General features: G+C 49.2%; 2 protein-coding genes across 2 annotated transcripts in view; one reads left to right on the top strand and one right to left on the bottom strand.

Moving 5' to 3' along the window:
* REC8 (REC8 meiotic recombination protein) overlaps positions 1-5,496 on the top strand; it is a 37,476-nt gene extending 31,980 nt beyond the window's left edge. Inside the window, exons 15-19 of the mRNA XM_070954436.1 lie at positions 1,152-1,200; positions 1,436-1,496; positions 2,507-2,617; positions 3,858-3,964; positions 5,325-5,496. Coding sequence (XP_070810537.1) covers positions 1,152-1,200; positions 1,436-1,496; positions 2,507-2,617; positions 3,858-3,964; positions 5,325-5,416 — 420 coding nt within the window. The 3' untranslated portion in view covers positions 5,417-5,496. The remainder of the gene's footprint in view (positions 1-1,151; positions 1,201-1,435; positions 1,497-2,506; positions 2,618-3,857; positions 3,965-5,324) is intronic.
* Positions 5,497-6,895: 1,399 nt separating this feature from the next.
* Positions 6,896-26,614, bottom strand: part of IPO4 (importin 4) — a 47,733-nt gene continuing 28,014 nt past the window's right edge. The window contains exons 21-30 of the mRNA XM_070953964.1: positions 25,197-25,254; positions 23,810-23,915; positions 21,391-21,584; positions 20,735-20,782; positions 19,357-19,485; positions 17,678-17,886; positions 16,806-16,938; positions 15,175-15,279; positions 10,101-10,170; positions 6,896-8,511 (exon numbers count right to left, since the gene is read on the bottom strand). Coding sequence (XP_070810065.1) covers positions 8,381-8,511; positions 10,101-10,170; positions 15,175-15,279; positions 16,806-16,938; positions 17,678-17,886; positions 19,357-19,485; positions 20,735-20,782; positions 21,391-21,584; positions 23,810-23,915; positions 25,197-25,254 — 1,183 coding nt within the window. The 3' untranslated portion in view covers positions 6,896-8,380. The remainder of the gene's footprint in view (positions 8,512-10,100; positions 10,171-15,174; positions 15,280-16,805; positions 16,939-17,677; positions 17,887-19,356; positions 19,486-20,734; positions 20,783-21,390; positions 21,585-23,809; positions 23,916-25,196; positions 25,255-26,614) is intronic.

Genomic DNA, 26,614 nt, shown 5'->3' with positions numbered 1-26,614 from the left:
CCAGCTGGCTTTCATGCCTAAGGCAGGACTAGAACTCCCAGTCTCCTGGTGATTGGCTCAAAGTCACCCAGCCAGTTTTCATGCTTAAGGCAGGACTAGAACTCCCAGTCTCCTGGTGATTGGCCCAAAGTCTCCCAGCTGGCTTTCATGCCTAAGGCAGGACTAGAACTCCCAGTCTCCTGGTGATTGGCTCAAAGTCACCCAGCCAGTTTTCATGCTTAAGGCAGGACTAGAACTCCCAGTCTCCTGGTGATTGGCCCAAAGTCTCCCAGCTGGCTTTCATGCCTAAGGCAGGACTAGAACTCCCAGTCTCCTGGTGATTGGCCCAAAGTCACCCAGCCAGCTTTCATGCCTAAGGCAGCACTAGAATTCACAGTCTCCTGGTGATTGGCCCAAAGTCTCCCAGCTGGCTTTCATGCCTAAGGCAGCACTAGAACTCCCCATCTCCTGGTGATTGGCCCAAAGTCACCCAGCCGGCTTTCATGCCTAAGGCAGGACTAGAACTCCCCATCTCCTGGTGATTGGCCCAAAGTCTCCCAGCTCGCTTTCAGGCCTAAGGCAGAACTAGAACTCACCGTCTCCTGGTGATTGGCTCAAAGTCTTCCATCTCGCTTTCATGCCTAAGGCAGCACTAGAACTCCCAATCTCCTGGTGATTGGCCCAGTCACCCAGCCGGCTTTCATGCCTAAGGCAGCACTAGAACTCCGTCTCCTGGTGATTGGCCCAAAATCACCCCGCTGGCTTTCATGCCTAAGGTAGAACTAGAACTCACCATCTCCCAATTTCTAGGCCTCCATCTTAATCAATTACAAAGTAAGGCGCAAGGACAACCTTGCATCCAATTCGTATTTGCCCTTGAAAGCTTGGCTGGAAGAGGGACTAATGTCAGAGCCTGACGGATTGTCTTCTTGGAGGTGTCCTTCATGATGAATGTCCTTATGATGACCATGATCACGATTGACCACTTATATGATAAAAGCGACAAAGCGATTTTTACGTACACCGAGAGCTTATAAAACCGAAGGCAAATTCCTTGTGTCTCCAATCACACTTGGCCAGTAAAGAATATTCTATTCTATTTAACCTCTTCGGTCCTTTGCGTCTTCGGTTCACAATTCGTGATGTTTGACGTTCTGTCTTTTTTTCTTCAGGAGCTGCGGGCAGCTGAGGAACCGAGCGGACCTCCGGTGGGCTCCTCAGGTGAGTCCTGAGTCCTCCAGAGCAGGGGGTCTCCAACGTTGGCAACTTTAAGACTTGTGGACTTCAACTCCCAGAATTCCTCAGCCAGCTGGCTGAGGAATTCTGGGAGTTGAAGTCCACAAGTCTTAAAGTGTGTCTCAGAGTGTCTCAGATTTGGAGCTCATTCCTTCTCCTTCTCGTCCTCCGAAAAAGGAGACGTGGAATCTTCATGACGGAGTCTTGGTCTTCCTTGCAGAAATATCCCTCGAGACGACCGAGGAAGAAGCTCGCCCAAGCTTGGTGATATCTGAAGAGAGGTAAAAGTTACCTGCCTGGCCAGAGGTGGGATATCACTTACCTTCCCTACCTGTTCGCAAATGTGCAGTACTCGCGCATTACGTCCGGGCGGGTGGTGTTGTGACTTAGGCTTCCTGAGTCATTACAAGACACAATTAATCCCAAACAAACCTATTTTATTGTAACAGCTGAGAATTACGTTCATTCCCAGCTGAGACCCAATTAGTTGCAAAACAAGTCCTTTGGGATAATCACCAGCCTTTATCTTCTTTGACACCCTGCCAAAGGCCTTACTTGGCAAAGACCCACGGAGTTCAGAAACGAACAAGAGATGCCGACTGGAAACAGAGTTAGCAACGTTGCTTTCCTGCAAAAAGGCCAAAGTGCCTTTGTTTCTCTTTTAAGCCTTATGGGAGGGACCAATCATCTCCTGGCCTTACTCCTGAGTCGTCCCTTTTGCTTTAGCTGCTCTTGCCTTCTGGCAGCTCTGCGCATGCGTGCGCTAGGAACAGGCTCCTCCTGTTCCTCTGCCTCTCTGATGTCTGACTCGAGGGGCTCCGGAGTCCGCGCATCACTCCCAGATGCCTCCGATGCAGAGCCCTCGTCCGGGCCTTCCCCAGACTCCAGGACTGGCCCATGTTCCTCCCCAGCCTCCTCACTGTCCGACTCCGCTGCCAGCTCCGCGGGCTGCTGGCGGACCACAACAGGTGGGCGGAGCCTCCCGCAGTCACCACTACCACACCCAAAGGCAGGACAGGAAGCAACGGATGGAAACTAATCAAGGAGAGAAGCAACCTAATATTAAGGAGAATTTTCCCGACAGTTAAAACAATTCACCCGTGGAACAGCTTGCCACCAGAAGTTCTGAATGCTCCATCGCTGGAAGTTTTAAGAGGAGATTGGAGCGCTAAATGTCTGGAATGATCCAGGGTCTCCTGCTTGAGTAGAGGGTGGGGCTAGATGACCTCCAAGGTCCCTTCCAGTTTTCTTCTGATGGGTTGATCTGATTCTTCCCTTCCCTCCCTAACAGGATTCTCCTAGAACCGGAAAGCGGGATTTTGCCCGTCGTGCCTGAACTCCCTGAAATAAGTTTTGAGTTGCCGCTGGAGAAGGACGTGATCACCTTGGGCTACGTCCGCAGGTAAGGCGGGCGGCCCTCCTCCCTGCCTCCTGATCCTGCCCCACTTCTAAAGGCCGGATTCCTCGGCTTTGCCAAAAATGGGTTTTTTCCCCCTTCTTTTAAGGGTTTCGAAAGAGCTGTTTCTTTTTAAAAAATGGGGAGAAAAGTAGTTTTTTTTGTCTTTTCTCAAGAAGAAGCTGTGAAGAGAGTATAAGTAGTGGTGGAAGAGAGGAGTTAATGGAGGAATTCCTTCCTTCCTTCCTCTTTACCTTCCCTACCTTCCTCCCTCTCTCCCTCCTCTTCCCTTCCTTTTCTTTTTCTTCCTTCTTTACCTTCCTCCCTCCTTTCCTTTCTTTTCCTTCCTTCTTTAGCCTCCCTACCTTTCCTTCCTTCTTTCCTTCCTTCCTCCCCTCCTCTTCCTTCCCTTCCCTTTTCTTTCCTCTTTTCCTTCCTCTTTACCTTCCCTCTGCCTTCCTTCCTCCCTCTCATCCTTCCTTCCTTTCTTCCCTCTCCCTCCTCCCCTTCCTTTTCTTTTTCTTCCTTCACCTCCCTCCCTCCCTTTCTTTTCCTTCCTTCTTTAGCTTCCCAACCTTTCCTTCTTTCCTTCCTCCTTCCCTCTCGTCCTTCCTTCCTTTCCTCCCTCTCTCCCTTCTCCTCCTCCTCCCTTTTCTTTTTCTTCTTTACCTTCCCTCTTTACCTTCCCTCTGCCTTCCTTCCTCCCTCCCGCTCATCCTTCCTTCCCTCTCCCTCCTCCTCCCCTTCATTCCTTTTTTCTTCCTTCACCTTCCTTCCTCCCTCCTTTCTTTTCCTTCCTTCTTTAGCTTCCCTACCTTTCCTTCTTTCCTTCCTCCCTCCCTCTCGTCCTTCCTTCCTTTCCTCTCTCCCTCCTCCTCCCTTTTCTTTTTCATCTTTACCTTCCCTCTCTACCTTCCTCCCTCCTTTCCTTTTTTTTCCTTCCTTCCTCTTTACCTTCCCTCTGCCTTCCTTCCTCCCTCCGTCTTCCTTCCTTTCCTCTCCCTCCTCCTCCCCTTCCTTCCTTTTCTTTACCTTCCCTCTCTACCTCCCTCCCTCCCTCCTTTCTTTTTCTTCCTTCCTCTACCTTCCCTCTGCCTTCCTCCCTCCTCCTCCTCCTCCTCCTTCCTTCCTTCCTCCTTTCCTTTTCTTTCTTTTTCTTTCTTTCCTTTCCCCCTCTTCTGGCCCAAGGCCCAAACCACCTGTGGCACGAGGGCAAAACCGTCTCCTCTTGACTTTTTCCTGGCAGGTTGGTGGCAGCCAAACTGGAAGAGGTTGAAGAAGTGGATTTCGACCAGTTGGTGCCCCTCACGGCGTCCCGAGCTGTGGCCAGCCGTTTTTTCTACATGTGTTTGGGTGCGTGTTTCTTAGGATCCCCATCATTGCTCGTTTCCCCTCATTTAGGCATCGTTTATAGGCCCTTTCTTTATTCCCCCCCCCACAACTTTACGAGTTACAAGAAAACCAACTTCTAGTCCGTTTGAGTTTCCTGGGTCCCGTATGTGGCACGAGGGCTGGGAAGTGAGAAATATATTACCACCTTTCTCATTTGCCATCTTGCAAACCCAGGTTTTCGCTCCGACGCGAACGCCCGAAAATATTTAAAATACAGGCGGTCCTCGACTTACGACCGTATTTAAGCTCAGAATTACGGACGTAAAGTTGGGCCGTTTGTTAAAATGGGTCACTTGACCATTTTTTTTTAGCTGTTAAGAGAATCACGGCAATCCTTATAACGAAGGACTTAAGGTGGTTAAGCAAACATGGCAGTTACTAAGTGAATCCGTTTTACCCAATGGGCCCATCTTTGGTTGGAAACCAAAATAAACACCACTTTCTGGCAAAATAAATAAATAAATTATAAATTGTGCTCGACCGCTGCAAATGGCCATAAAATACATACAAGCTGGTTGCTGAAACCCCCCCAAAATGAGTTCGCACGACAGCTGTTTTGAAGCGTCATAAGTAGCCCCGGGGAGGTCTCGTTGTAACTTCGAACAGCCGGTCGTTAAGCCGAGGACTCTATCCTCCATAGAGAGATCTTGGGAGTCCTAGTGGACAACCATTTAAATAGGACCCAGCTGTGTGCAGCAGCTGCCAAAAAAGCCAACACAGTTCTAGGCTGCATCAACAGAGGGATAGAATCAAGATCACGTTAAAAGTGTTAATACCACTTTACAATGCCTTGGTAAGGCCACACTTGGAATATTGCATCCAGTTATGGTCGCCACGATGTAAAAAAAAGATGTGGAGACTCTAGAAAGAGTGCAGAGAAGAACAACAAAGAGGATGAGGGGACTGGAGGCTCAAACCTATGAAGGAACTGGGTATGTCTCGTTTAATGAAAAGAAGGACCAGGGGAGACATGATAGCAGTCTTCCAACATCTCAGGGGCTGCCCCAAAGAAGAGGGAGTCAAGCTATTCTCCAAAGCACCTGAGGGCAGGACAAGAAGCAATGGGTGGAAACTCATCAAGGAGAGAAGCAACTTAGAACTAAGGAGAAATTAACTGACAGTTAGAACAATTAATCAGTGGAACAACTTGCCACCAGAAGTTGTGAATGCTCCAACACTGGAAGCTTTTAAGATGATGTTGGATAACCATTTGTCTGACGTGGTGGAGGGTTTCCTGCCTAAGCAGAGGGTTGGACTAGAAGACCTCCAAGGTCCCTTCCGACTCTGTTATTCTATTCTACAGTGTCTTTCTTTTCCCTAGTTTTGGCCGCGGCTCAGATCCTGAGCTTGGAACAAAAGGAGGCTTACGGCCGGATCATCATTAAGCCAGGAGCGCGTTTCCCTCACAGCTAGCAGATTCAGCTCTGACAAGATTCCGATTCCTTCACCCCAAAACAGCTGCCACCTTGATGAAGATTCAGGCTTGCCGGGAAGACCCCGATTTTGTGTTCCAGGTGAAATTTTTGGATTAAACCAATGTATTTGCAGGTTACAGTTCGTTGCCTTTCCCTATTTTTTTTTTTTTTTGGTAAATAAATCTGTTGAATTTCAAACTGCGAGCGAAGGTTTATCGTTTCTGAATTTCCAGTATAGATTGCTTTAAATATATATATCTATAGAACCGAGATTGACAAAATAACTTTTTAAGGTGTTGGCTTAGAAACCAGGAGATGGCGAGTTCTAGACTCATCTAAAGTACGAAAGACGGCTGGGTGATTTTGGCCCAAGCACCAGGAGATTGTGAGTTCTAGTCCCACCTTAGGCGTGAAAGCCAGCCAGGTGATTTTGGGCTAATCATCAGCAGACGGTGAGTTATAGTCCCGCCTTAAGCCTGAAACGACTAGGTGACTTATGACCAATCACCAGGAGACGGTGAGTTCTAGTTCCTCCTTAAGCATGAAAGCGACTAGTTGACTTATGTCCAAACACCAGGAGACGGTGAGTTCTATTCCCACATTAACCATGAAAGCGACTAGGTGACTTTTGACCAAACACCAGGAGATGGTGAGTTCTAGTCCCACTTTAAGCATGAAAGCGACTAGGTGACTTTGGGCCAATCACCAGGAGACGGTGAGTCCTAGTCCCGCCTTAAGCATGAAAGCGACTAGGTGACTTATGTCCAATCACCAGGAGACGGTGAGTTCTAGTCCCTCCTTAAGCATGAAAGTAACTAGGTGACTTTTGACCAATCACCAGGAGACGGTGAGTTCTAGTCTCTCCTTAAGCATGAAAACGACTAGGTGACTTGACCGATCACCAGAAGACAGGGAGTTCTAGTTCCATTTAGACGTGAAAGCCAGCTGGGTGACTTTGGGCCAATCACCAGGAAACGGCGAGTTCTTATCACGCCTCAGGTATGAACGCCGTCTGGGTGGCTTGAGATCAGTCCGTATCTCTCAGCCCAACCCACCTCAGAGGATTGTCGTTGCGGGGGAAAACAGGAGGAGGAGGAAATAGGCGTGTGAGCCACCTTGCGTTATTTACAAAGTAATAAATAAAAGCGAGATTAAAAAAAAAAACTAATAAAAACGCACAACGAAAGTCTTCGTTAGCTTTCATGACAGCCACTACAACAAGCCGATTGCCTGTCGTAGATTTTTTGGGTAGATTTTTTCCTCACATTTCATTCTTTCCACCGTTTCTCTTACATATGTAATATGGCTGCCTTTCCATTCATTTTTAAAAAAAAAATCTGGCAAGACTGTCTGCTGGGGGGGGGGGGGGAAATAAAGGGAATTATTTAGGCTAGGGATCTTAACAAATCCCTTACTAAGTCTTTCGGGATGCTTAACCCTCTCTGCGACGTGGAGAAACTTTACGGGAAGCCGCCTCGAGTGAAACAAAAGCTTTTCATTTTATTACAAGGTACTGCATACAGTATACTTTTAATCTTCCGTTACGAGAAAAATTCCAAGGCCAAACCAGAAAGTTAAAAACCTCAAATACAAATGACCGAAGAAGAGTTGATTCGTGAGAACCGTTGCTTTTGTGGCAGAAATCCAGCTGGGGGCCAAAAAAAAAAAAAACCCAACGACAACATGGAAAAACCACATTCAGCAAAAAGGACAACGATCCCTCGTTCCAGAACTGATGAACTTTGTGCATACAAATCTGGCCCCCTTGTGAAACGACAACGTGGGGGCAGTCCAGGAAAGCTTCCCCGGAGCGATGCCGAAGGCCAAACGACGGCAAAATTCCCAGTTTTTTTTTTCTTCTTTTTTTTTGGCAACAGGCAAAAATATATATATATATAATAACAGTTGTGATCACCGTGAAAAAAATAAAAAAGACTGCTATTCACAACAGGGCAAAGCAGTTGAAGAGCAAAGCAGCTGCCGGGTTGTGTGTCCTGCGCCAAGAAACAGTTTGCAGAGTTGCGTTCTTGTATCCGGGTGTGAATGCTAGGGCTAACGTTGGCACAGAAACGAGTAGATCAAACCGGGATCTCAAACGGCACCAGGATTCGTGCATTTGGCTTCGGCGGGCGACACCGAGATTGAAAATTGTGTTGCAATTGTGTTGGCAAACTCAGCAAATCTGACGAGTTGTTTTTTTTTTTTTTGTTTTGTTTTTGTCTTCCTGAAATGGCAAAGGAGACACCGTTTTTGCTGCCGTCTGCCCGTTTGAAGCCTCGGGTGTTTGAAAAAGCGAATTCCCTCGCAGGTAAAAAAATATCTAATTAGATATTTAAAAAATAGCTAATTAGATATAAAAATATTTCATTGCAAATCTCGCTGCGTGGCCGATCTGCTTTCCGAGTAGCCTGCGATGGGATTTTTTTAAAAAAGAGAGACTTTTTTTGGAAGTAAAAACAACAACGAAGCAACCTCGGTGTGATTTTTTTTCCCCCCCGTCTCACAAAACGTTTTGCCTTTAGAATGGCGTGACAGTCGGTAGGGAAAATAGCTGAGAAAATCCAGATATTTGAAATCCCGTTTAAGCAGCATTGAGCGGATGTTGCAAACAACCTCGGGGTATCGAGTGGTATTTTCAGCCGAAGAAAACGCGTTTGGTGGTGGAGAAAAAAAGAAAGAAATAAAAAAGGAGGAGAGAAAGAAAGACAGGAGGAGGAAAGAGCTAAACTGTGAAAAAAAAGATATCAAACGATATTGAATCGAAGCAACAGAAACAACAGCCGCGCCCGGTTGCCATTCGGCACACCAGATTTTGCGTTCTGGATTGGGAGCGGGGTCCAAACCGAAGATGAAGATGCAAAAAAACAAAACAAAATAAAACAAAAAACCACGTGGTGCTTTGTATAACAGCCAGCTTCGAAAGTCCTCGAAAGTTGGACGACAGCACCCCTTCCTGGCTGTTTTAAGCGGAGCCGATGGCCGCGTGGATCGAAGTGCCGACTTCCGGAGGGTTTGCCAGGACGGCTGTCTGAAACTCGGTGGGGCAGCGGGACGAGAGGCTGCCCAGCAGTGTAAGCAGGAGGTTCCTGGCTTCTGCAGAGACCAAAAGAAAGGAGGTTAGTTAGGGAAGCTGGCAAGATTGCGGTACCCAGCGGGCACCAGCTGGCACACAGTTCCTCCTTGCCTCGCCCGTTAAGGAGAGGGCGAGGCAGATTTTTAAAAAGCCCAATGACAGAAAGTTCCTCAACTTACCACCACAACGGAGTCCCCAAATTCTCTTGCTGAGCGAGACATCCGTTAAGTAAATTATGACCCCCCCTCCACCCCGTTTTACAATCTTTCTTGCCACGGTTGTTGAGTGAAGCCCTGCAGTTGTGTTAAGTTAGTGACATGGCTGTTAAGTTAGTGACTCGTCAGGAGGTCGCCAACAGGGAATCACGCAACCCCCCCAGGACACTGCGACTGTCATAACTACGGATCGGTTGCCGTATTCAAGAACCGAGAATAAGCATTTGAATTTTGATCACGTGACCACCGGGGATGGTGCTACGGTTACGTGCGAAAACTGGTCCTAAGCAGAGGTGGTATTCAGCCGGTTTGTGCGATTGTTATATGTGAAAACTGGTCCTAAGCAGAGGTGGTATTCAGCCGGTTCGGGCGGTTGTTACGTGTTTAAACTGGTCCTAAGCAGAGGTGGTATTCAGCCGGTTCGGGCGGTTGTTACGTGTTTAAACTGGTCCTAAGCAGAGGTGGTATTCAGCCGGTTCGGGCGGTTGTTACGTGTTTAAACTGGTCCTAAGCAGAGGTGGTATTCAGCCGGTTTGTGCGATTGTTATATGTGAAAACTGGTCCTAAGCCGAGGTGGTATTCAGCCGGTTTGGGCGGTTGTTACGTGCAAAAACTGGTCCTAAGCAGAGGTGGTATTCAGCCGGTTTGTACCTGTTCGGACAAACCCGTAATGGCAATTGTGGATGCCACCTACCCCGGCATAATGGCATCCTATTTAGCCACGTTTTTGAGGCCGGGCGCATGCGCGGAAGACGTGCGAGTGAGCAAAGCACATGCAGGGAAGGCCAGGCGCATGCACAGAAGATTTGTGCGGTGAACCAGTGGTAAGTATTATGAAGCCCACCGCTGGTCCTAAGTCACTTTTTTTTTCAGTGCCATTGGAACTACGAACGGTCCCTAAACAGACTGTCGTAAGTTCGAGGACTCCCTGTATATTTTTCTCCCTGCTAGCAAATTATTTCGAGAGTTTACTCGCCGTTCAGAGTTTGTTGGGAGGAGTGCTTATCTTTGTCTATATAGGCCAAGGCTTTCCCAACTTTAAGACCGGTGGACTTCGACTCCTACAATTCCCCAGCCAGCCCTAACAGCTGAACAGCTGCGGGGCTTCACTTAACGACTGTGGCACGAGAAAGGTCGTAAAACGGAACAAAAATTAACTTCATGTTTCGCTTTAGCACCAAAAAGTTTGCGGCTCCATTATGGTCGTAATACCTGTAACGTGTTCGGTTCTGATGGGGGCCCAGGTCCACCCTCCCCTCCATCTTGCTGGATTCACCCCAGCTGCCCCTTTTCACCGACCGCCTCTGCCTCCTTCGCCCATCCAGACAGGTTGGGTACCGTGGGAAGTGGGGGTCACAGGGAAAGGCTCCCCACCCCGAAGGGACGTCACGTACCTGTTGGAAGATTTTTGCAAGCAAGGACAGGGCCGCTGCTTCTCACGATCTCTGGAATCTGTTGCAATACCTTTCCGGAGAGAAAAATCCCTCAGAAAACTACATTACAGGGAGTCCTTTGACTTACAACTCCAGGAAGTCCTCAAGTTACGCCCACAATTGAGACCAGAATTTATGTTTCAAAGCGAAACATTTGTTAAGGGAGTTTTTGCCCCGTATGACGACTATTTCTTGCTACGGCGGTTAAAAGAGAATCAAGGCGGTTGTTAAGTGAGTCACACGGTTGTCAAGTTGAATCTGGCTCCCCCGTTGACTTTGCTCGTTGGAAAGGTCGCAAAAAGGGAATCGCGTGACACACAGACACACACTCAGGACATGGCAAACTGTCATAAATATGAGTCATTTGCCAAATGTCTGAATTTTGATGACATGACCACAATTGTTGTAAGTGTGAAAAACAGTCATAAGTCACTTTTTAGGGGCCGTTGTTAACTTTGAACAGTCACTAAACAAACTGTTGTAAGTCAAGCTCTGCCTGTATTTGTTTAGCGGCCGTTCCAAGTTACAACGGTCATGAAAAAAGGGACTGAACGGCCCTTTTTCACGCTTACGACCGCTGCGGCATCCCCGCGGTCCCAATCCAAATTCAGACACTGGCCAATAACTTGTATTTATGATGGTTGTAGAGTTCCGGGGGGGGTGTGTGTGTTACGCGATTCCCTGTTGCGACCTTCCGACGAGCAAAGTTCAACGGGGGAGCCAGATTCACTTAACGACCACGTGACTAACTAAACCGCTGCAGGGATTCACCGAACAGCCGCGGCAAGGAAGGTCGTCAAATTCGTTTAACCGATGTTTCGCGGAGCAACAGAAATTCTGTGCTCCATTTGCAGTCGTACGTAGAGGACTAGTAGTTGCCTTTCCTCAGTCTTTTCCAGAAAGGATAAGGCATACCTCAAACATTATCCCACATTGTCTCATCAGCTGGTGGTACCTCAAGAGCAGTTGTAAGGCAGGGAAAAAGGATTAACAGAAGGGACCTTGGAGGTCTTCTAGTCCAACCCCGTTTAGGCAGGGAACCCGACACCACTTCAGACAAATGGTTATCTAACATCTTCTTAAAAACTGCCAGTGTTGGAGCATTCGCAACTTCTGGTGGCAAGCTGTTCCACTGGTGAATTGTTCTAACTGTCAGGAAATTTCTCCTTAGTTCTAAGTTGCTTCTCTCCTTGATTAGTTTCCATCCATCGCTTCTTGTCCTGCCCTCAGGTGCTTTGGCGAATAGCTTGACTCCCTCCTCTTTGTGGATGTCACTGTGTGACTGTACACTGTGCAGTCACTGTCAGAGGGATCTTGGAGTCTTAGTGGACAACCAGTTAAATATGAGCTGGCAGTGTGCGGCAGCTGGTGCCATCGCTGACTATTGGGTGAATCATTGGCCCCCACGGAAAGGGCTCGCAACTTGGGCGTCCTCCTGGATTCACGGCTGTCTTTAGAAGAGCACTTGACGGCCGTGACCGGGAGGATTTTTCATCAGGTTCGCCTGATTCGCCAGTTGCGTCCCTTTCTAGATCGGGACACCTTACGCACGGTCACTCATGCCCTCGTCACCTCCCATCTGGACTATTGTAACACTCTCTACATGGGGCTCCCCTTGAGGAGCACTCGGAGGCTCCAACTGGCGCAGAGTGCGGCCGCGCGGGTGGTGATGGGAGCGACGTGGCGCTCCCATGTAACACCTCTCCTGCGCAAGCTGCACTGGCTCCCGGTGGTCTTCCGGGTGCGCTTCAAGGTTTTGGTTATCACCTTTAGAGCGCTCCATGGCTTAGGACCTGGTTATCTACGGGACCGCCTGCTACCACCAATAGCCTCCCACCGACCAGTACGCTCCCATAGAGAGGGGCTCCTCCGGGTGCCGTCGGCCAAGCAATGTCGACTGGCGGCCCCTAGGGGGAGAGCCTTCTCTGTGGGGGCACCTACTATCTGGAACGAGCTCCCCCTGGAGATACGGAGGATCCCGGATCTGCGCACCTTCCGTCGCGCTCTTAAGACCTTTTTATTTCATCACTTCATCACCTAAGTCATTCCCCTTTTTAAATGGAAATTTTAAATTTGTTTTTAAATTATTGGGGTTTTAAATTTGTTCAGCCAAATTATTTAATTCGTTTTATTTTATTTTAAATTTTGTATTTGTATGTTTTATTCTGTGGCTGTTCACCGCCCTGAGTCCTTCGGGAGTAAGGCGGTATATAAATTCAATAAAATACAAAATAAAAAATACAAAAAAAAGCCAACGCAATCCTAAATTGCATCAACAGAGGGATACAATCAAGATCAAATGAGGTACTAATACCACTCTATAAAGTCTAGAGTACTGCATCCAGTTTTGGTCACCATGCTATAAAAAAGATGTTGAGACTCTAGAATAGGGGTCAGCAACCTGCGGCTCTGGAGCCGCATGTGGCTCTTCCATCCCTCTGCTGCGGCTCCTTGTCGCCCGTCGGCTCTACAATTGATAGGGCTTTCGGTTAGGATCTTGCGCTAGGAAGAGACTCTAAGGTGGGGGAACTGGATTTCCGGTTGGCTCCAGAATTGAATGAGGGGCTTCCGGTTAGGATATTTGTGGCTCTTTGAGTGTTTAAGGTTGCCGACTTCTGCTCTAGAAAGAGTGCAGAGAAGAGCAACCAAGGATGATTAAGGGACTGGAGGCTCAAACATACGACGAACGGTTGCAGGAACTGGGCCTGGCTAGTCTAGTGAAGAGAAGGACCAGGGGAGACAGGATAGCCGTCTTCCAATATTTGAGGGGCTGCCCCAGAGAGGAAGGGGGGGGGGGCAAGCTATTTTCCAAAGCACCCGAAGGCCAGACAAAGGAATAATGGATAGAAACCGATCAAGGGGAGATTCAACCTAGACCGAGTGGCTGTAGTTTCCGACGTCCCGATATAGTCAGTTGACACCATCGCTGACTATTGGGGGCGAATCGCTGGCCCCCACGGAGAGGGCTCGCAATTTGGGCGTCCTCCTGGATTCACGGCTGTCTTTAGAGGAGCACCCGGAGGCTCCAACTGGTGCAGAGTGCGGCCGCGCGGGTGGTTATGGGAGCAACATGGCGCTCCCGTGTGACACCTCTCCTGCGCGAGCTGCACTGGCTCCCGGTGGTCTTCCGGGTGCGCTTCAAGGTTTTGGTCACCACCTTTAGAGCGCTCCATTAAGACTTGGTTATTTACGGGACCGCTGACTACCACAAACAGCCTCCCACTGGCCGGTACGCTCTCATAGAGGGGGGCTCCTCCGGGTGCTGTCAGCCAAGCAGTGTCGACTGGCGGCCCCCAGGGGGAGAGCCTTCTCTGTGGGGGCACCCACTATTTGGAACAAGCTCCCCCCGGAGATACGGAGGATCCCGGATCTGCGCACTTTCCGCCGTGCTCTTAAGACCCTCCTATTCCAGCAAGCCGGCCTGGCCTAATTTTCTCCCCTTTCTTTTAAATTTTTAAATTGAAATTTTAATTGGTTTTAAATTATTGGGATTTTTAATTGTCTTGGGCTAAATTATTTAATTTGGTTTTAATTATGTTTCTAACTTTTGTATTTATGTATTTTACTTTGTGCCTGTTCACTGCCCTGAGTCCTTCGGGAGTAGGGCGGTATACAAATTTAATAAAACTAAACTAAACTGCCGTCTGTCAGAAATGGTGAAGAAACACCAAAAAATGGTGTAAGAGGTGTTGGCTCTTCCTGCCAGTAGAAGCCGGAGAAAAGGACACCCCACCCCTCTGCTCTGTAAACATGGAAAAAATCTCCCGGACTTTCCAAAACTTGGGGAAAAATAAATGACCCAATTCCAGGAACCGGAGGGGAATGGCCTACAACTTCAACCTTGGGGTTGATACCTTGAATGAACCCCATGTATAGTTGGTCCTCGACTTACGACCACAATTGATCCCCCAAATTTCTGTTGGTTAAGTGACTTGTCCCATTTTACGACCTCTCTTGCCACAGTTGTTAATGCTGGGGTTGTTAAGTGAGGAACACGATGGTGAAGGGAATCTGGGTCCCTTCTCCTTCCCCCCCTGTTGACTTTGCTCACCAGAAGGTCACAAAAGAGGATCCCGTGTGAGCCTTGGGAAACTAAAACCGTCATAAATATGGATGTTGCCCAGCGTCTGAATTTTTGATCACCTGATCATTGGAACGCTGCAATGGTCGTTAAGTGTGAAAAAGGATCCTAAATCGTTTTTTTTTTTCCAGTGGCGTCGTATCTCTGAATGGTCACTAAATGAACTGTTGCCCACAGGTAGTCCTCCACTTACAACCGTTCCTTTAGTGACTGTTCAAGGTTCCAACGGCCCTGAACGAAGTGACTTACAAACCGTCTGTCATCCCATTGAAGCCTCCTGATGGGCCACATGATCAAAACTTGGACCCTCTTGGCAACCAATTTATGACGGTCGCACTGTCCTGGGGTCTTAGGATTCCCCCTTTTGCGACCTTCCGATGAGCAGAGTCAACGGGGCGGGGGGGAAGCCAGATTCGTTGAACAACTGCACGATTCACTTAACGACCGCCGCGGATTCGCTTCCCTACGGCAAAAGGAGGTCATAAAATGAGACACAACTCGCTTAAGGACGGCCTCGCTCAGCCACAGAAATGTGGGACTCGACTGTCGTAAGTCGTCGAGGACTTACCTGGATTCGGGTGTCAAGCTTCCTTCTCAAAGCACGGCCGAGATGACGAGCGAAGGGGAAACCAACTTGAGAGGGAGCCAATCCCCTAAAGACAGGGGGGGATCCCCAACCCACGGGGCATTGCCATGGACCGGCAACGGGCCACGGCATGCCGAAAACCGGGCCGCGCAAACAAGCGAAGCCCCATCCGTGGGATGCAGGCAGAAGTGGTATTCAGCCGGTTTGGACCGGTTCACCCGTACCGCTAGCGGAAATTGCAGCACGCGAAATCACATCTTCTCCAGTCCGTGGAAAAACCACTTTCCAAGGAACCGGTCCCTGGTGCCCCAAAAGTTGGGGACCGCTGCCCCAAAGGACTTCCCCTTCCTGGTGGGAGAGAGACTCACCTGCGATGGGTCGTTTTCGTAGATAAAGGTGATACAACGGTAGACGGTTTTGTATTCCTCGAAGTCCTCTCTCAGCGGCAGGGCGCGAAGCAGGACAGGGAAAACCTGTTGAGAAAGAGGGTTAGAGGACAAGCCAGCGATTCAAGAGTCAGGAGGTTCACGATCCTGTAGGGATCCTAACATGGTTTGGCTCCTTATCAAGCGATTTAAAAAAAAACCCCTGCATTTCCTCGTAGACTAAGCCAGGGTTTCCCCAAACTTGGCAACTTTTAAGACTTGTGGACTACAACTCCCAGAATTCCCCGGCCGGCATGTTTAGTATTTCTTGGTTTAAATAAAAAAGAGTCAGTATTGCTTCGTGCTTAAGTGCCGTTTTAGATACCAGGAGATGGTGAGTTCTAGTTCTAGGCATGAAAGCCAGCTGGGTGACTTGGGCCAGTCAGCAGGAGACTCTGAGTTTTAGTTCCACCTTAGGCATGGAAGCCATCTGAGTGTCTTTGGCCCAATCATCAAGTGCCTGGGAGTTCTAGTCCTGGCTTAGGCATGAAAGCTAGCTGGGTGTCTTTAGGCCAATCATCAGGAGCCTGGGAGCTCTAGTTCCACCTTAGGCATAAGAGCTGGCTGGGTGTCCTTGGGCCAATCATCAGGCGCCTGGGAGTTCTAGTTCCACCTTAGGCATGAGAGCTGGCTGGGTGTCTTTGATCCAATCATAAGAAGCCTGGGAGTTCTAGTTCCACCTTAGGCATGAGAGTTGGCTGGGTGTCCTTGGGTCAATTATCAGGAGTTCTAGTTCTACTTTAGGCATAAGAGCTGGCTGGGTATCCTTGGGCCAATCATCAGGCGCCTGGAAGTTCTAGTTCCACCTTAGGCATAAAAGCTGGCTGGGTGTCTTTGATCCAATCATAAGAAGCCTGGGAGTTCTAGTTCCATTTTAGGCAGAAGAGCTGGCTGGGTGTCCTTGGGCCAATCATCAGGCGCCTGGGAGTTCTAGTTCTACTTTAGGCATAAGAACTGGCTGGGTGTCCTTGGGCCAATCAGGATGGGAGTTCTAGTTCTACTTTAGGCATAAGAGCTGGCTGGGTGTCCTTGGGCCAATCATCAGGCGCCTGGGAGTTCTAGTTCCATCTCAGGTACCGAAGCCATCTGAGTGACTTTGGACCAATCACTAGGAGACAGTGAGTTCTAGTCCTGCCTTAGGCATGAAGCATGGCTGGGTGACTTTGGGCCAATCACCAGGAGATGGTGAGTTCTAGTCCTGCCTTAGGTCTGAAGGCCGGTTGGGTGACTTTTGAGTCAATCCCTCTCTCTCAGAACTAACCCATCTCACAGGGTGGTGATGAGGAAAAGAGGAAGAAGTATTAAGTATTAATACTTAAGTATTAAGTAAGTATTAAGTATAAGTACTTAAGTATTAAGTACGTTCTCCGCTTTGGGTTACTGATCAAGTAATAAAGGCGGGATTTAAAAAAAAAAATTGAAGACAGTAAATAAAACAACAAGCCAACCAAATAGCTAATTCCATCTTACTAACCAGGATGAAAAAATACCTCCTGTTGTAGTTTCCCTCCATGGCAGTAGCCCTGAGGACCTTCCCTCCGCGCTCACACAGACACACAAAAACTGTGTTTTACCTGTTCAACGGGCATTCCTCCAGGATTGGTCATTAGCATCCTCGCAACGGCCCCGCAAACGTTGTCAGTTACTCGGTTGTTTCGCTCTTGAGAAATGAGATTGGATAAAAGCGCCAGAATTTTGGGATAGTATCTGGCCAGGGCAAAAGAGGTTAAGGGAAAAAAAATTGTGTATGTGTTGTGTTGTATTGTGTGTGTAGAGAAAGGCACACACACTCTGTTCCTTCCTGGGGCAATGTACTGTACAGCTCGACATACGATCACAACTCAGCCCAGAATTTCGGTCGCCTAACTGAGACCGTCGTTAAGTGAGTTTTGCCCCGTTCAAACGACCTTCCTTGCCGCCGCCGCAAAGTGAATCACGGCAATTGTTAAGTGAACCTTGCTTCCCCCTGTTGACTTTGCTGGTCCGAAAGGGGATCGCGTGACCCTGGGGACGCTTGCAAACATCGTAAATACGAATCGGTGGCCGAGTCTGAATTTCGAATCACGTGACCCGCCGGGAATGCCTCGACGGTCGTTAAGTGTGGAAAACTAAGGCGCTTTTTTCCCCCCCAGTGCCGTTGTGACTTTGAACGGTCACTAAACGAACTGTCGTGAAGTCGAGGACTAGCTGTATATGTAAAATAAATTAATAGAATCTCGGAGAATTCAACGGTGTGAATCTCCCACCGTCTCTTTTTACAGCCCTGATATGATAGAAGAGGTTGGTTTTTGAGTTTCTTCCTCTTTCCGTTATGCAGCTCGGGGCTGTGCTGGCTCTTATCTAATCGTTTCGTAAACTGGCTCTTCTTCCCGGTCCCCCCAAGGCCATTCCCACGTATGATTTCAGCCCTCCCTCCCTCCCCCCGTGCGGATGGGATCAAGGATACTCATACATGGCTTCCCTGCCGTGCTCCGCCAGGACGCCCAGCCCGAAGACGGCATTGCTGCGTACTTCTTGGTCCTCGTCGCGGGCCGCCCCCATCAGCAAGGGCAGCAGGTGGGGTACGAAAGAGCTGGAGGCCCCTCCCAGGCCCTGGACCGTTTCTGCAATGACGCCCACGGCGAAGGATTTGTCCGCGGTGGAACAGGAAGGTTTCTGCAAAAGGAGAACGGGAAGGAAGGAAGGAAGGAGTTGAGAGAGAGAGAGAGAGAGAGAGAGAGAGAGAGAGAGAGAGAGAGAGAGAGAGAAGTTTGCTCTTGGTCTGAATGTGGAAGTCCCAAAGGCAAATTGGACTTTGTTTTTCCTTGAAGGGGTTTCGCTCCTCATCCAAGAAGCTTCTTCAGTTCTGAGTGAATGGTGGAGAACGGAAGGATTTCTATTCCTTTGCAGTCATCTGGTCGTTAGTAGTCTCTCTGAGAGTCACTGAGGCCGCTTGGAGGCTTATCTGTGTCCTCCCTCTGAATCAGAGTGCAAATGGGTGAGGAACTTTGTTTTGAAACTGCCGAAAGGACGGAGTTGTAAACCTCTTGGGGGGAAAAAAAGCATTTTTGGGACATCCGTGACCTGGGTGATGGAGAATCTCCAGAGACACGAGGAAGGGGAAGCAAAGCCAGAGCATGAGTGCTCGGAGTAAACCTCATAGTAGAGGGAGGCGGGGAGGGGGCAGCGATAGGATGGTCGGCTGGGGGTTCCAAAGCAGCAGAAATGTTAATATTCTTTTGAAGAGTTTGGTCCTTTTATACTAGGAAGGGAAGAGAAGAGAAGGGAGGAAGGAAGGAAGGAAGGGAAAGGAGGGAGGGGGGAAGAGGGGGTGGAAAGTGGAAGGAAAGGAAGAAGAAAAAGGGAGGAAGGAAGGGAGGGAGGGAGGGGAAGGAGTGAGGAAGAGGGAGGGAAAGGAGGGAGGGGAAGGTGGAAGGAAGGAAAGGAGGGAGGGAGGAAAGGAAGAGAAGGGAGGAAAGGAGAGGAAGGAGTGAGGAAGAGGGAGGGAAAGGAGGAGAAGGTGGAAGAAAGGAAAGGAGGGAGGGAGGAAAGGAAGAGAAGGAAGGGAGGGGAAGGAGTGAGGAAGAGGGAGGGAAAGGTGGAAGGAAGGAAAGGAGGAAGGGAGGGGAAGGAGGGAGGAAGAGGGAGGGAAAGGAGGGAGGGAAGATGGAAAGAAGGAAAGGAAGATAAGAGAAAGGGAGGGAGGGAGGAAGAAGGGGAAGAGGAAGGGGAGAGGGGAAGGGGAGGAAGGAAGGGAATGCAGCGAGGAAAGGAGGGAGGGAGGGAAGGAGGGGAAGGAGGAAAGGGAACAAGCGAGGGAGGGAAGGAAAGGCCCCAATTGCCATTAGTTGAAGATGGCCTTCAAGAATGACTCCCCGCCCCCCCCCCCCAAAGAGTAATTTTGGGGCGGAATGGATGAACCCAAAGCACAAACACAAGCAAGGCCTCCTTGAGACAAACCAAAAGACCAAATTCTCCGGCCACACCTGCTGGAAGGACAGGTAAAGGGGAAGAGCCACAAATCCATCAGCCCAAGACGCAAAAAAAAAAACTGAGTTTAACGTTGTAAGTCGCCTCGCGCCAAGACGGGGCGGCAAACCGGTTGAATACAATAATAATAATAATAAAAAAAAACCCTAAGCTCACCATCTTATTGAGGAGTAGCGGCAAGAAGCCGGCAAAGTAGGGAGCGAAGACGTCGCCTCCGGTCGCTTCGGCAAGGATGGGGATCAACTCCCCGGCGTACTCGATCAGCATGCAGTCGTATTCCGCCTGCTGGGGAGAGGAGCAGGGGTAGAGGGAGGGGTGAAGTTTTGGCGTTCTTCGAACCCAGGACCCTGCCTCTCCCTCACCTCTGACGGAGGCCCAAGATGGAGGCTCTCAAACCCAGGATCCCATCTCTCCCTCACCTCCGACGGAGGACAAAGACGGAGGCTCCCTCGTCCCATCATCCTTCCCCTTGGCGGCCGCCTTCGGAGACGAGAGCGGTGGGCTAAGATCTGGGCACTGTCCTCAGGTAGGAAAAAGTGGAGGCTCCCCCACCCCCAAACTGCAGGGAGTCCTTGAGATAGACATAGACATAGACATAGACATAGATAGATGGATATAGATAGATAGATAGATAGATAGATAGATAGATAGATAGATAGATAGATAGATAGATAGAAAGATAAGATAGACAGACAGTGATATAGATAGATAGTGATATAGATAGATATATAGACATATATATAGATAGATAGATAGATAGATAGATAGATAGATAGATAGATAGATAGATAGATAGATATAGAGATAGAGATATATAGAGAGATCGAGATAGATAGAGATAGGGATAGATTGATATATAGATATAGATATACTGTATATAGATATATATATAGAGAGAGATAGAGATAGTGATAGTGATAGAGATAGATAGATAGATAGATAGATAGATAGATAGATAGATAGATGGTAGATAGATATAGAGTGAGACATAGATATAGATATGTAGATAGATAGATAGATAGATATAGATAAGATAGACAGACAGTGAGATAGATAGATAGATAGATAGATAGATAGATAGATAGATAGACAGACAGACAGACAGACAGACAGTGGTATAGATAGATAGAGATATAGACTGATATATAGATATAGATAGATAGATATAGATAGAGATAGACTGATATATAGATATAGATAGATAGATAGAGATAGAGATTGAGATCGAGAGATCAAGATAGATAGAGATAAACAGATATAGATAAGAGATGGTAGATAGATATAGATATATAAATAGAGATAGAGATAGATTGATATATATAGATAGATATACTGTATATAATATATATAGAGAGAGATAGAGAGATAGTGATAGAGATATAGATAGATAGATAGATAGATAAGATAGATAGATATATGGTAGATAGATATAAAGAGAGACATAGATATAGATATGTAGATAGATAGATAGATATCATTAAATGAACACCATCATCGTTCGATGGGATCGGAGAGGATGGATTCCCAATCTTACTTCGTCATTGTCATCATCTTCATCTTCCTCGTTGTCCTGACAGGCTACCTACAGAGGGGAAGGAGAGTGAAAATTCAATTTTTTTTTACACACCGAATCCGACTGTTTTGTTTCCCCACGAAGATGCCCACCGGCTACGCGGAGTTTGGATCCGATGTTTAGACTGGGAGAAATTCACGGACCGCCCTCTGCGCCCAGGGCTACAAACAAGAGTCCTGGACTTAGGACCAGAATGGGAACCCCAAAATTTCTGTTGCTACGCGAGGCCAATTGAGTGAGTTTGGGCCCATTTTTTTAGGACTTTGGCCAGCGTCGTTCAGCGAATCGCCGCGGGCCGTTCAGTGATTCGTGCGGTCGTTAAGCGAATCCGGCTCCCCCACTGACTTTGCTCGTCAGAAGGTCGCAAAAGGCGACGGCGTGGACGCCGTGGCCATCGTAAGTCCGAGTCGTCCGACAAGCGCCTGAATTTTGATCGCAGGAACACGGGGAGGTTGAAACGGTCGTTAAGTGTGAAAAGGGCCGTAAGTCTCTTTTTTTTGTCAGTGCTGTTGTGACCTTGAGCTCAAGGAAAGGTCGTAAGTCGAGGAGTTTGTGTAATGCAGTGGAGGAGGAAGGGGAAGGGGAGGGGGAGGAAGAGGAAGAGGAAGAAGGCTCACTTTCTGTTCGAGCACCTCCCGCACCACCCGGCAGAGGTCGATCAGCTGGGCCGGCTCCGGAAGGACGTCCCTCTTGCACTCCTTCACCACTTTGGCCAGGACCTCCAGGACGGCCATGACCACCTCGCGCTCGTGGTCCTCCTGCGCTCCTTTCAGGTAGATGGGCAGCAGGGTGGAGACCAGCTTCTGAAAGGCTGTTGGGAGGGAGGGAAAGAGGGAAAGAGGGGAGGAAGGGAGGAGGGAATGAGAAGGAAGAAGAGAGAGGGAGGGAGGGAGGAAAGAAAAAAGAGAAGGATGGAAGGACAGAGTAAGGGAGGTGGGAAGGAGAGAGAGGGAGGGAGGGAGGGAAGGAGGAGATAAGAGGGGAGGAAGAAAGGAGGGAGGGAGGTGGGAATGAGAAGGAAGAAGAGAGAGAGAGGGAGGAAAAAAGAGAAGGACGGAAGGACAGAGTAAGGGAGGTGGGAAGGAGAGAGGGAGGGAGAGAAGGAGGAGATAAGAGGGGAGGAAGGGAGGAGGGAGGGAGGTGGGAATGAGAAGGAAGAAGAGAGGGAAGTAAGGAAAATAGAGGAGGAAGGAAGGTTGGAGTAAGGGAGGTGGGAAGGAGAGAGAGGGAGGGAGGGAAGGAGATAAGAGGGGAGGAAGGAAGGAGGGAGGGAGGTGGGAATGAGAAGGAAGGAGAGAGGGAGGAAGGAAGGAAAAAAGGATGGAAGGACAGAGTAAAGGAGGTGGGAAGGAGAGAGAGGGAGGGAGGGAAGGAGGAGATAAGAGGGGAGGAAGGAAGGAGGGAGGGAGGTGGGAATGAGAATGAAGAAGAGAGAGAGGGAGGAAGGAAAAAAGAGAAGGATGGAAAGATAGAATAAGGGAGGTGGGAAGGAGAGAGAGAGGGAGGGAAGGGGGGATAAGAGGGGAGGAAGGAAGGAGGGAGGGAGGTGGGAATGAGAAGGAAGAAGAGAGAGGGGGGAGTAAGGAAAATAGAGAAGGAAGGAAGGTGGGAGTAAGGAAGGTGGGAAGGAGAGGGAGGGAGGGAAGGAAGAGATAAGAGCGGAGGAAGGGAGGAGGGAGGGAGGTGGGAATGAGAAGGAAGAAGAGAGAGAGGGAGGAAGGAAGAAAAAAAGAAGGATGGAAGGACAGAGTAAGGGAGGTGGGAAGGAGAGAGAGGGAGGGAGGGGAGGAGGAGATAAGAGCGGAGGAAGGGAGGAGGGAGGGAGGTGGGAATGAGAAGGAAGAAGAGAGAGAGGGAGGAAGGAAAAAAGAGAAGGACGGAAAGATAGAGTAAGGGAGGTGGGAAGGAGAGAGAGAGAGGGAGGGAAGGGGGGGATAAGAGGGGAGGAAGGAAGGAGGGAGGGAGGTGGGAATGAGAAGGAAGAAGAGAGAGGGGGGAGTAAGGAAAATAGAGAAGGAAGGAAGGTGGGAGTAAGGGAGGTGGGAAGTAGAGGGAGGGAGGGAAGGAGAGAAGAGGGGAGGAAGGAAGGAGGGAGGGAAGTGGGTATGAGAAGGAAGAGAGGGAAGGAAGGAGAGAGGGAGTATGGAAAAAAGAGAAGGAAGGATGGAGGGAGGGAGGGAGGTGGGAATGAGAAGGAAGAAAGGGAAGGAAGGATGGAGGGAGGAAAGAAGAAAAGCAAGGAAATGGGAATGAGAAAGAAGAAGAGAGAGAGTTAAGGGAAAAGAGAAGAAAAAACGAAGTAAGGGAGGTAGGAATGAGAGAGAGAGGGAAGGAGAGAAGAGGGGAGGAAGGAAGGAGGGAGGAAAGGAAGGAAGGAAGGACGGACGGAGTAAGGGAGGTGGGAATGAGAGGGAGGGAGGGAAGGAAGAGTGAAGAGGGGAAGAAGGAAGGAAGGAGAGAGAGACGGAATAAGGAAAAAGAGAAGGCAGGAAGGACGGAGGAAGGGAGGTGGGAATGAGAGGGAGGGAGCGAAGGAGGGAGGGAAGAAAAGAAGGAGGGAGGGGGGAAGAAAGGAAAAAGAGAGAGAGGGAAGGGAAGAAGGAGGGAGGGAGGAAGGAAAAAGGGAGGGAAGCAGGGGGGGTGGAAGGAAGGAAGGAGAGGATAAAAGACAGAAAAGAGAAAAGATGGAGGGATGGAGGAAGGAAGGAAAAAGGAAAGGAGGGAGGTAGGGTGAGAGAAAGGAAGGGAGAGAGAAGGGAGAGAGGGAACAAGAGGAGAGGGAGGAAAGGGAAAGAGGAAGGAGGGAAGGAAGGGAAGACAGGAGGGAGAGAGGGAGAGAGGGAGGAAAACAAGCAAAGGAATGAATAACGCAACCTTTTAAGACCCCTGACCTGTCTGTCATCAGGAACAACCTGATGAGCGATGCCCTTCCGGAGAGCCAAATGCCGCCATCTTCCTCCCGGGACGGCCCATCGGCAGGTTTTTTTTGGGGGGGGGCTCTCAACCCCCCCTCCCCCCTCCCGGCAACCCACTCACCCGCCACGTGAGTTTCGGATGGCTCCTGCTCGCAAACCCGATGCAGTGAAACGATGAACTGTCCCAGGGCTTCGAACGCGGCTTTCCGTATCCGAATGTGGGGGCACTAAAAAAAAGGAGCAGACACCCCCCCCATGAGAGATCAGAAGACCCCCCCTCCCTCCCCAATGTAGGATGCTGCAATTTGTGAGCTCTCGCCTCACAATCAGGAGGCCGCGAGTTCGATCCTAAGTAGAGGCAGATATTTCTCTCTCTGGGCACGATGAGAATATATCTGCCGAACAAAACTCCGCCCTGGCAACAGGAAAGGCATCCGGCCAGTAAACATTCAGCTCCATTCAGTTGCCCAGACTCCACCCCGCAAGGCATTATGGTCATTAAAAGATGATAATGATGATTAGAACTATACAGACAGTCCTCGACGTACGACCAAGAATAGAGTCTGCTCGTTTCGGGTGGCATGTCACGGATCGTCGTAAAATGGGTCGTGTCGCCGCTCGCCTTCTGGACCTGTACAGGCAGTCGTTCGCTTAAGACGGCAAATTGAGGCCAACGTTTTCGTGGCTAAGCAAAGCACCCGTTCAATGAGCTGCGTCCCAGTTTACAACCTTTTTGCCACGGTCGTTAAGCGGATTGCGGCGGTGGTTAAACGAATGACACGGGTCAGTGAGCGAATCTGGCTTTCCTCCCTCATTGGCTCGGCTTCTCAGAAGACGGCTGGGAAGATCGCCAAAAGGGATCCCATGATCCCGTGGTGTGTAACCATGGTAAATGGGCAAATTTTGATCATGGGACCCCGGGGATGTTCCCACGGTCGTAAGTATGAAAACCAGTCATAAGTCAGGGTTTCTTTTTTCCAGCGCAGTTGTAACTTTGGTCACTGAACGAATGGTTGGTAAGTCGAGGAAATCCTTAACATATGACCGTAAACGCAACCCTGGCCATTAGGGTTTTACGACATAACGGTCGATGTCAAAATGTTTTTCGAGGTGGTCGTAAAACAAACACAGCAGTCGTTAAGTGAACCAAGGTGCGGTTTTCTAGCAAAACGGTCGTAAAACTGAGTCACGTGACCGCGGGACACTGCAAATGACCCTAAATGCGTCCGTTTGGCTGAACCTACAAGCTTTGCTCACATGACCATGGAGGGGGCCCGACTGTCAAAATGTCAAAACCCAGGAAATAAGTTCTTTTTTTCCATCGCGGCTCCAAACGGTTGCTAAGCGGACGGTCGTAAGTCGAGGACTACTTGTAAAACATACAATGATTCGAGGCGGTTCAGTCTCATTCAGCTTTTCTTGAGTAATGGTCTTTCCAAAGACCACCCCTCAAAAAAATTTTTTCCTGCAAGCGATAACCCTCCTCCCGGGTCACGGCCCGGCCTTACCGGCAGTAACTGGGACACTTCCTGGAACGAGGTCTCGATGTAAGGCAGGAAGGGCATACTGAGGAAAAGAAAAAGAGAAAGGAAGGAGGGAAGGAAGGAAGGAACAAAGGAAAAATGAAGAATTTCTGGAGCAAAACAGCTTTTTTCCAAGTTGCTCTCCCCAGATACTGCTTGGTTCCAATCACTAGGAGATGGGGAATTCTAGTCTCGCCTTAGGCATGAAAGCCGACTGGGTGACTTTGAGCCAATCACCAGGAGATAGGGAATTCTAGTCCCGCCTTAGGCATGAAAGGCAGCTGGATGACTTTGAGCCAATCACCAGGAGACAGGGAATTCTAGTACCACTTTAGGCATAAAAGCTGGCTGGGTGACTTTGGGCCAATCACCAGGAGACTGGGAATTCTAGTACCACTTTAGGCATAAAAGCTGGCTGGGTGACTTTGGGCCAATCACCAGGAGACAGGGAATTCTAGTCCCACTTTAGGCATAAAAGCTGGCTGGGTGACTTTGGGCCAATCACCAGGAGACTGGGAATTCTAGTCCCACTTTAGGCATAAAAGGCAGCTGGGTGACTTTCAGCCAATCACCAGGAGACGGGGAATTCTAGTCTCACCTTAGGCATGAACGCCGGCTGGATGACTTTGAGCCAATCACCAGGAGACAGGGAATTCTAGTCCCACTTTAGGCATGAAAGCTGGCTGGGTGACTTTGAGCCAATCACCAGGAGATAGGGAATTCTAGTCCCGCCTTAGGCATGAAAGGCAGCTGGGTGACTTTCAGCCAATCACCAGGAGACGTGGAATTCTAGTCCCGCCTTAGACATGAACGCCGGCTGGATGACTTTGAGCCAATCACCAGGAGACAGGGAATTCTAGTACCACTTTAGGCATAAAAGGCACCTGGGTGACTTTCAGCCAATCACCAGGAGACGGGGAATTCTAGTCTCACCTTAGGCATGAACGCCGGCTGGATGACTTTGAGCCAATCACCAGGAGACATGGAATTCTAGTCCTGCTTTAGGCATGAAAGCTGGCTGGGTGACTTTGAGCCAATCACCAGGAGACGGGGAATTCTAGTCCCACTTTAGGCATGAAAGCTGGCTGGGTGACTTTGAGCCAATCACCAGGAGACATGGAATTCTAGTCCTGCTTTAGGCATGAAAGGCAGCTGGGTGACTTTGAGCCAATCACCAGGAGACATGGAATTCTAGTCCCACTTTAGGCATGAAAGGCAGCTGGGTGACTTTGAGCCAATCACCAGGAGACGTGGAATTCTAGTCCCACCTTAGGCATGAAAGGCAGCTGGGTGACTTTGAGCCAATCACCAGGAGACATGGAATTCTAGTCCCACCTTAGGCATGAAAGGCAGCTGGCTGACTTTGAGCCAATCACCAGGAGACGTGGAATTCTAGTCCCACT

The sequence above is a fragment of the Pituophis catenifer genome, unplaced genomic scaffold (assembly GCF_029215685.1).
Source record: "Pituophis catenifer annectens isolate HBS135680 unplaced genomic scaffold, rPitCat1.0.hap2 SCAF_15, whole genome shotgun sequence".
In the NCBI taxonomy this organism is placed as follows: domain Eukaryota; kingdom Metazoa; phylum Chordata; class Lepidosauria; order Squamata; family Colubridae; genus Pituophis; species Pituophis catenifer.
Note: the sequence above shows the minus strand (reverse complement) of the source record. Positions and strands in the feature narration are given on the sequence as shown.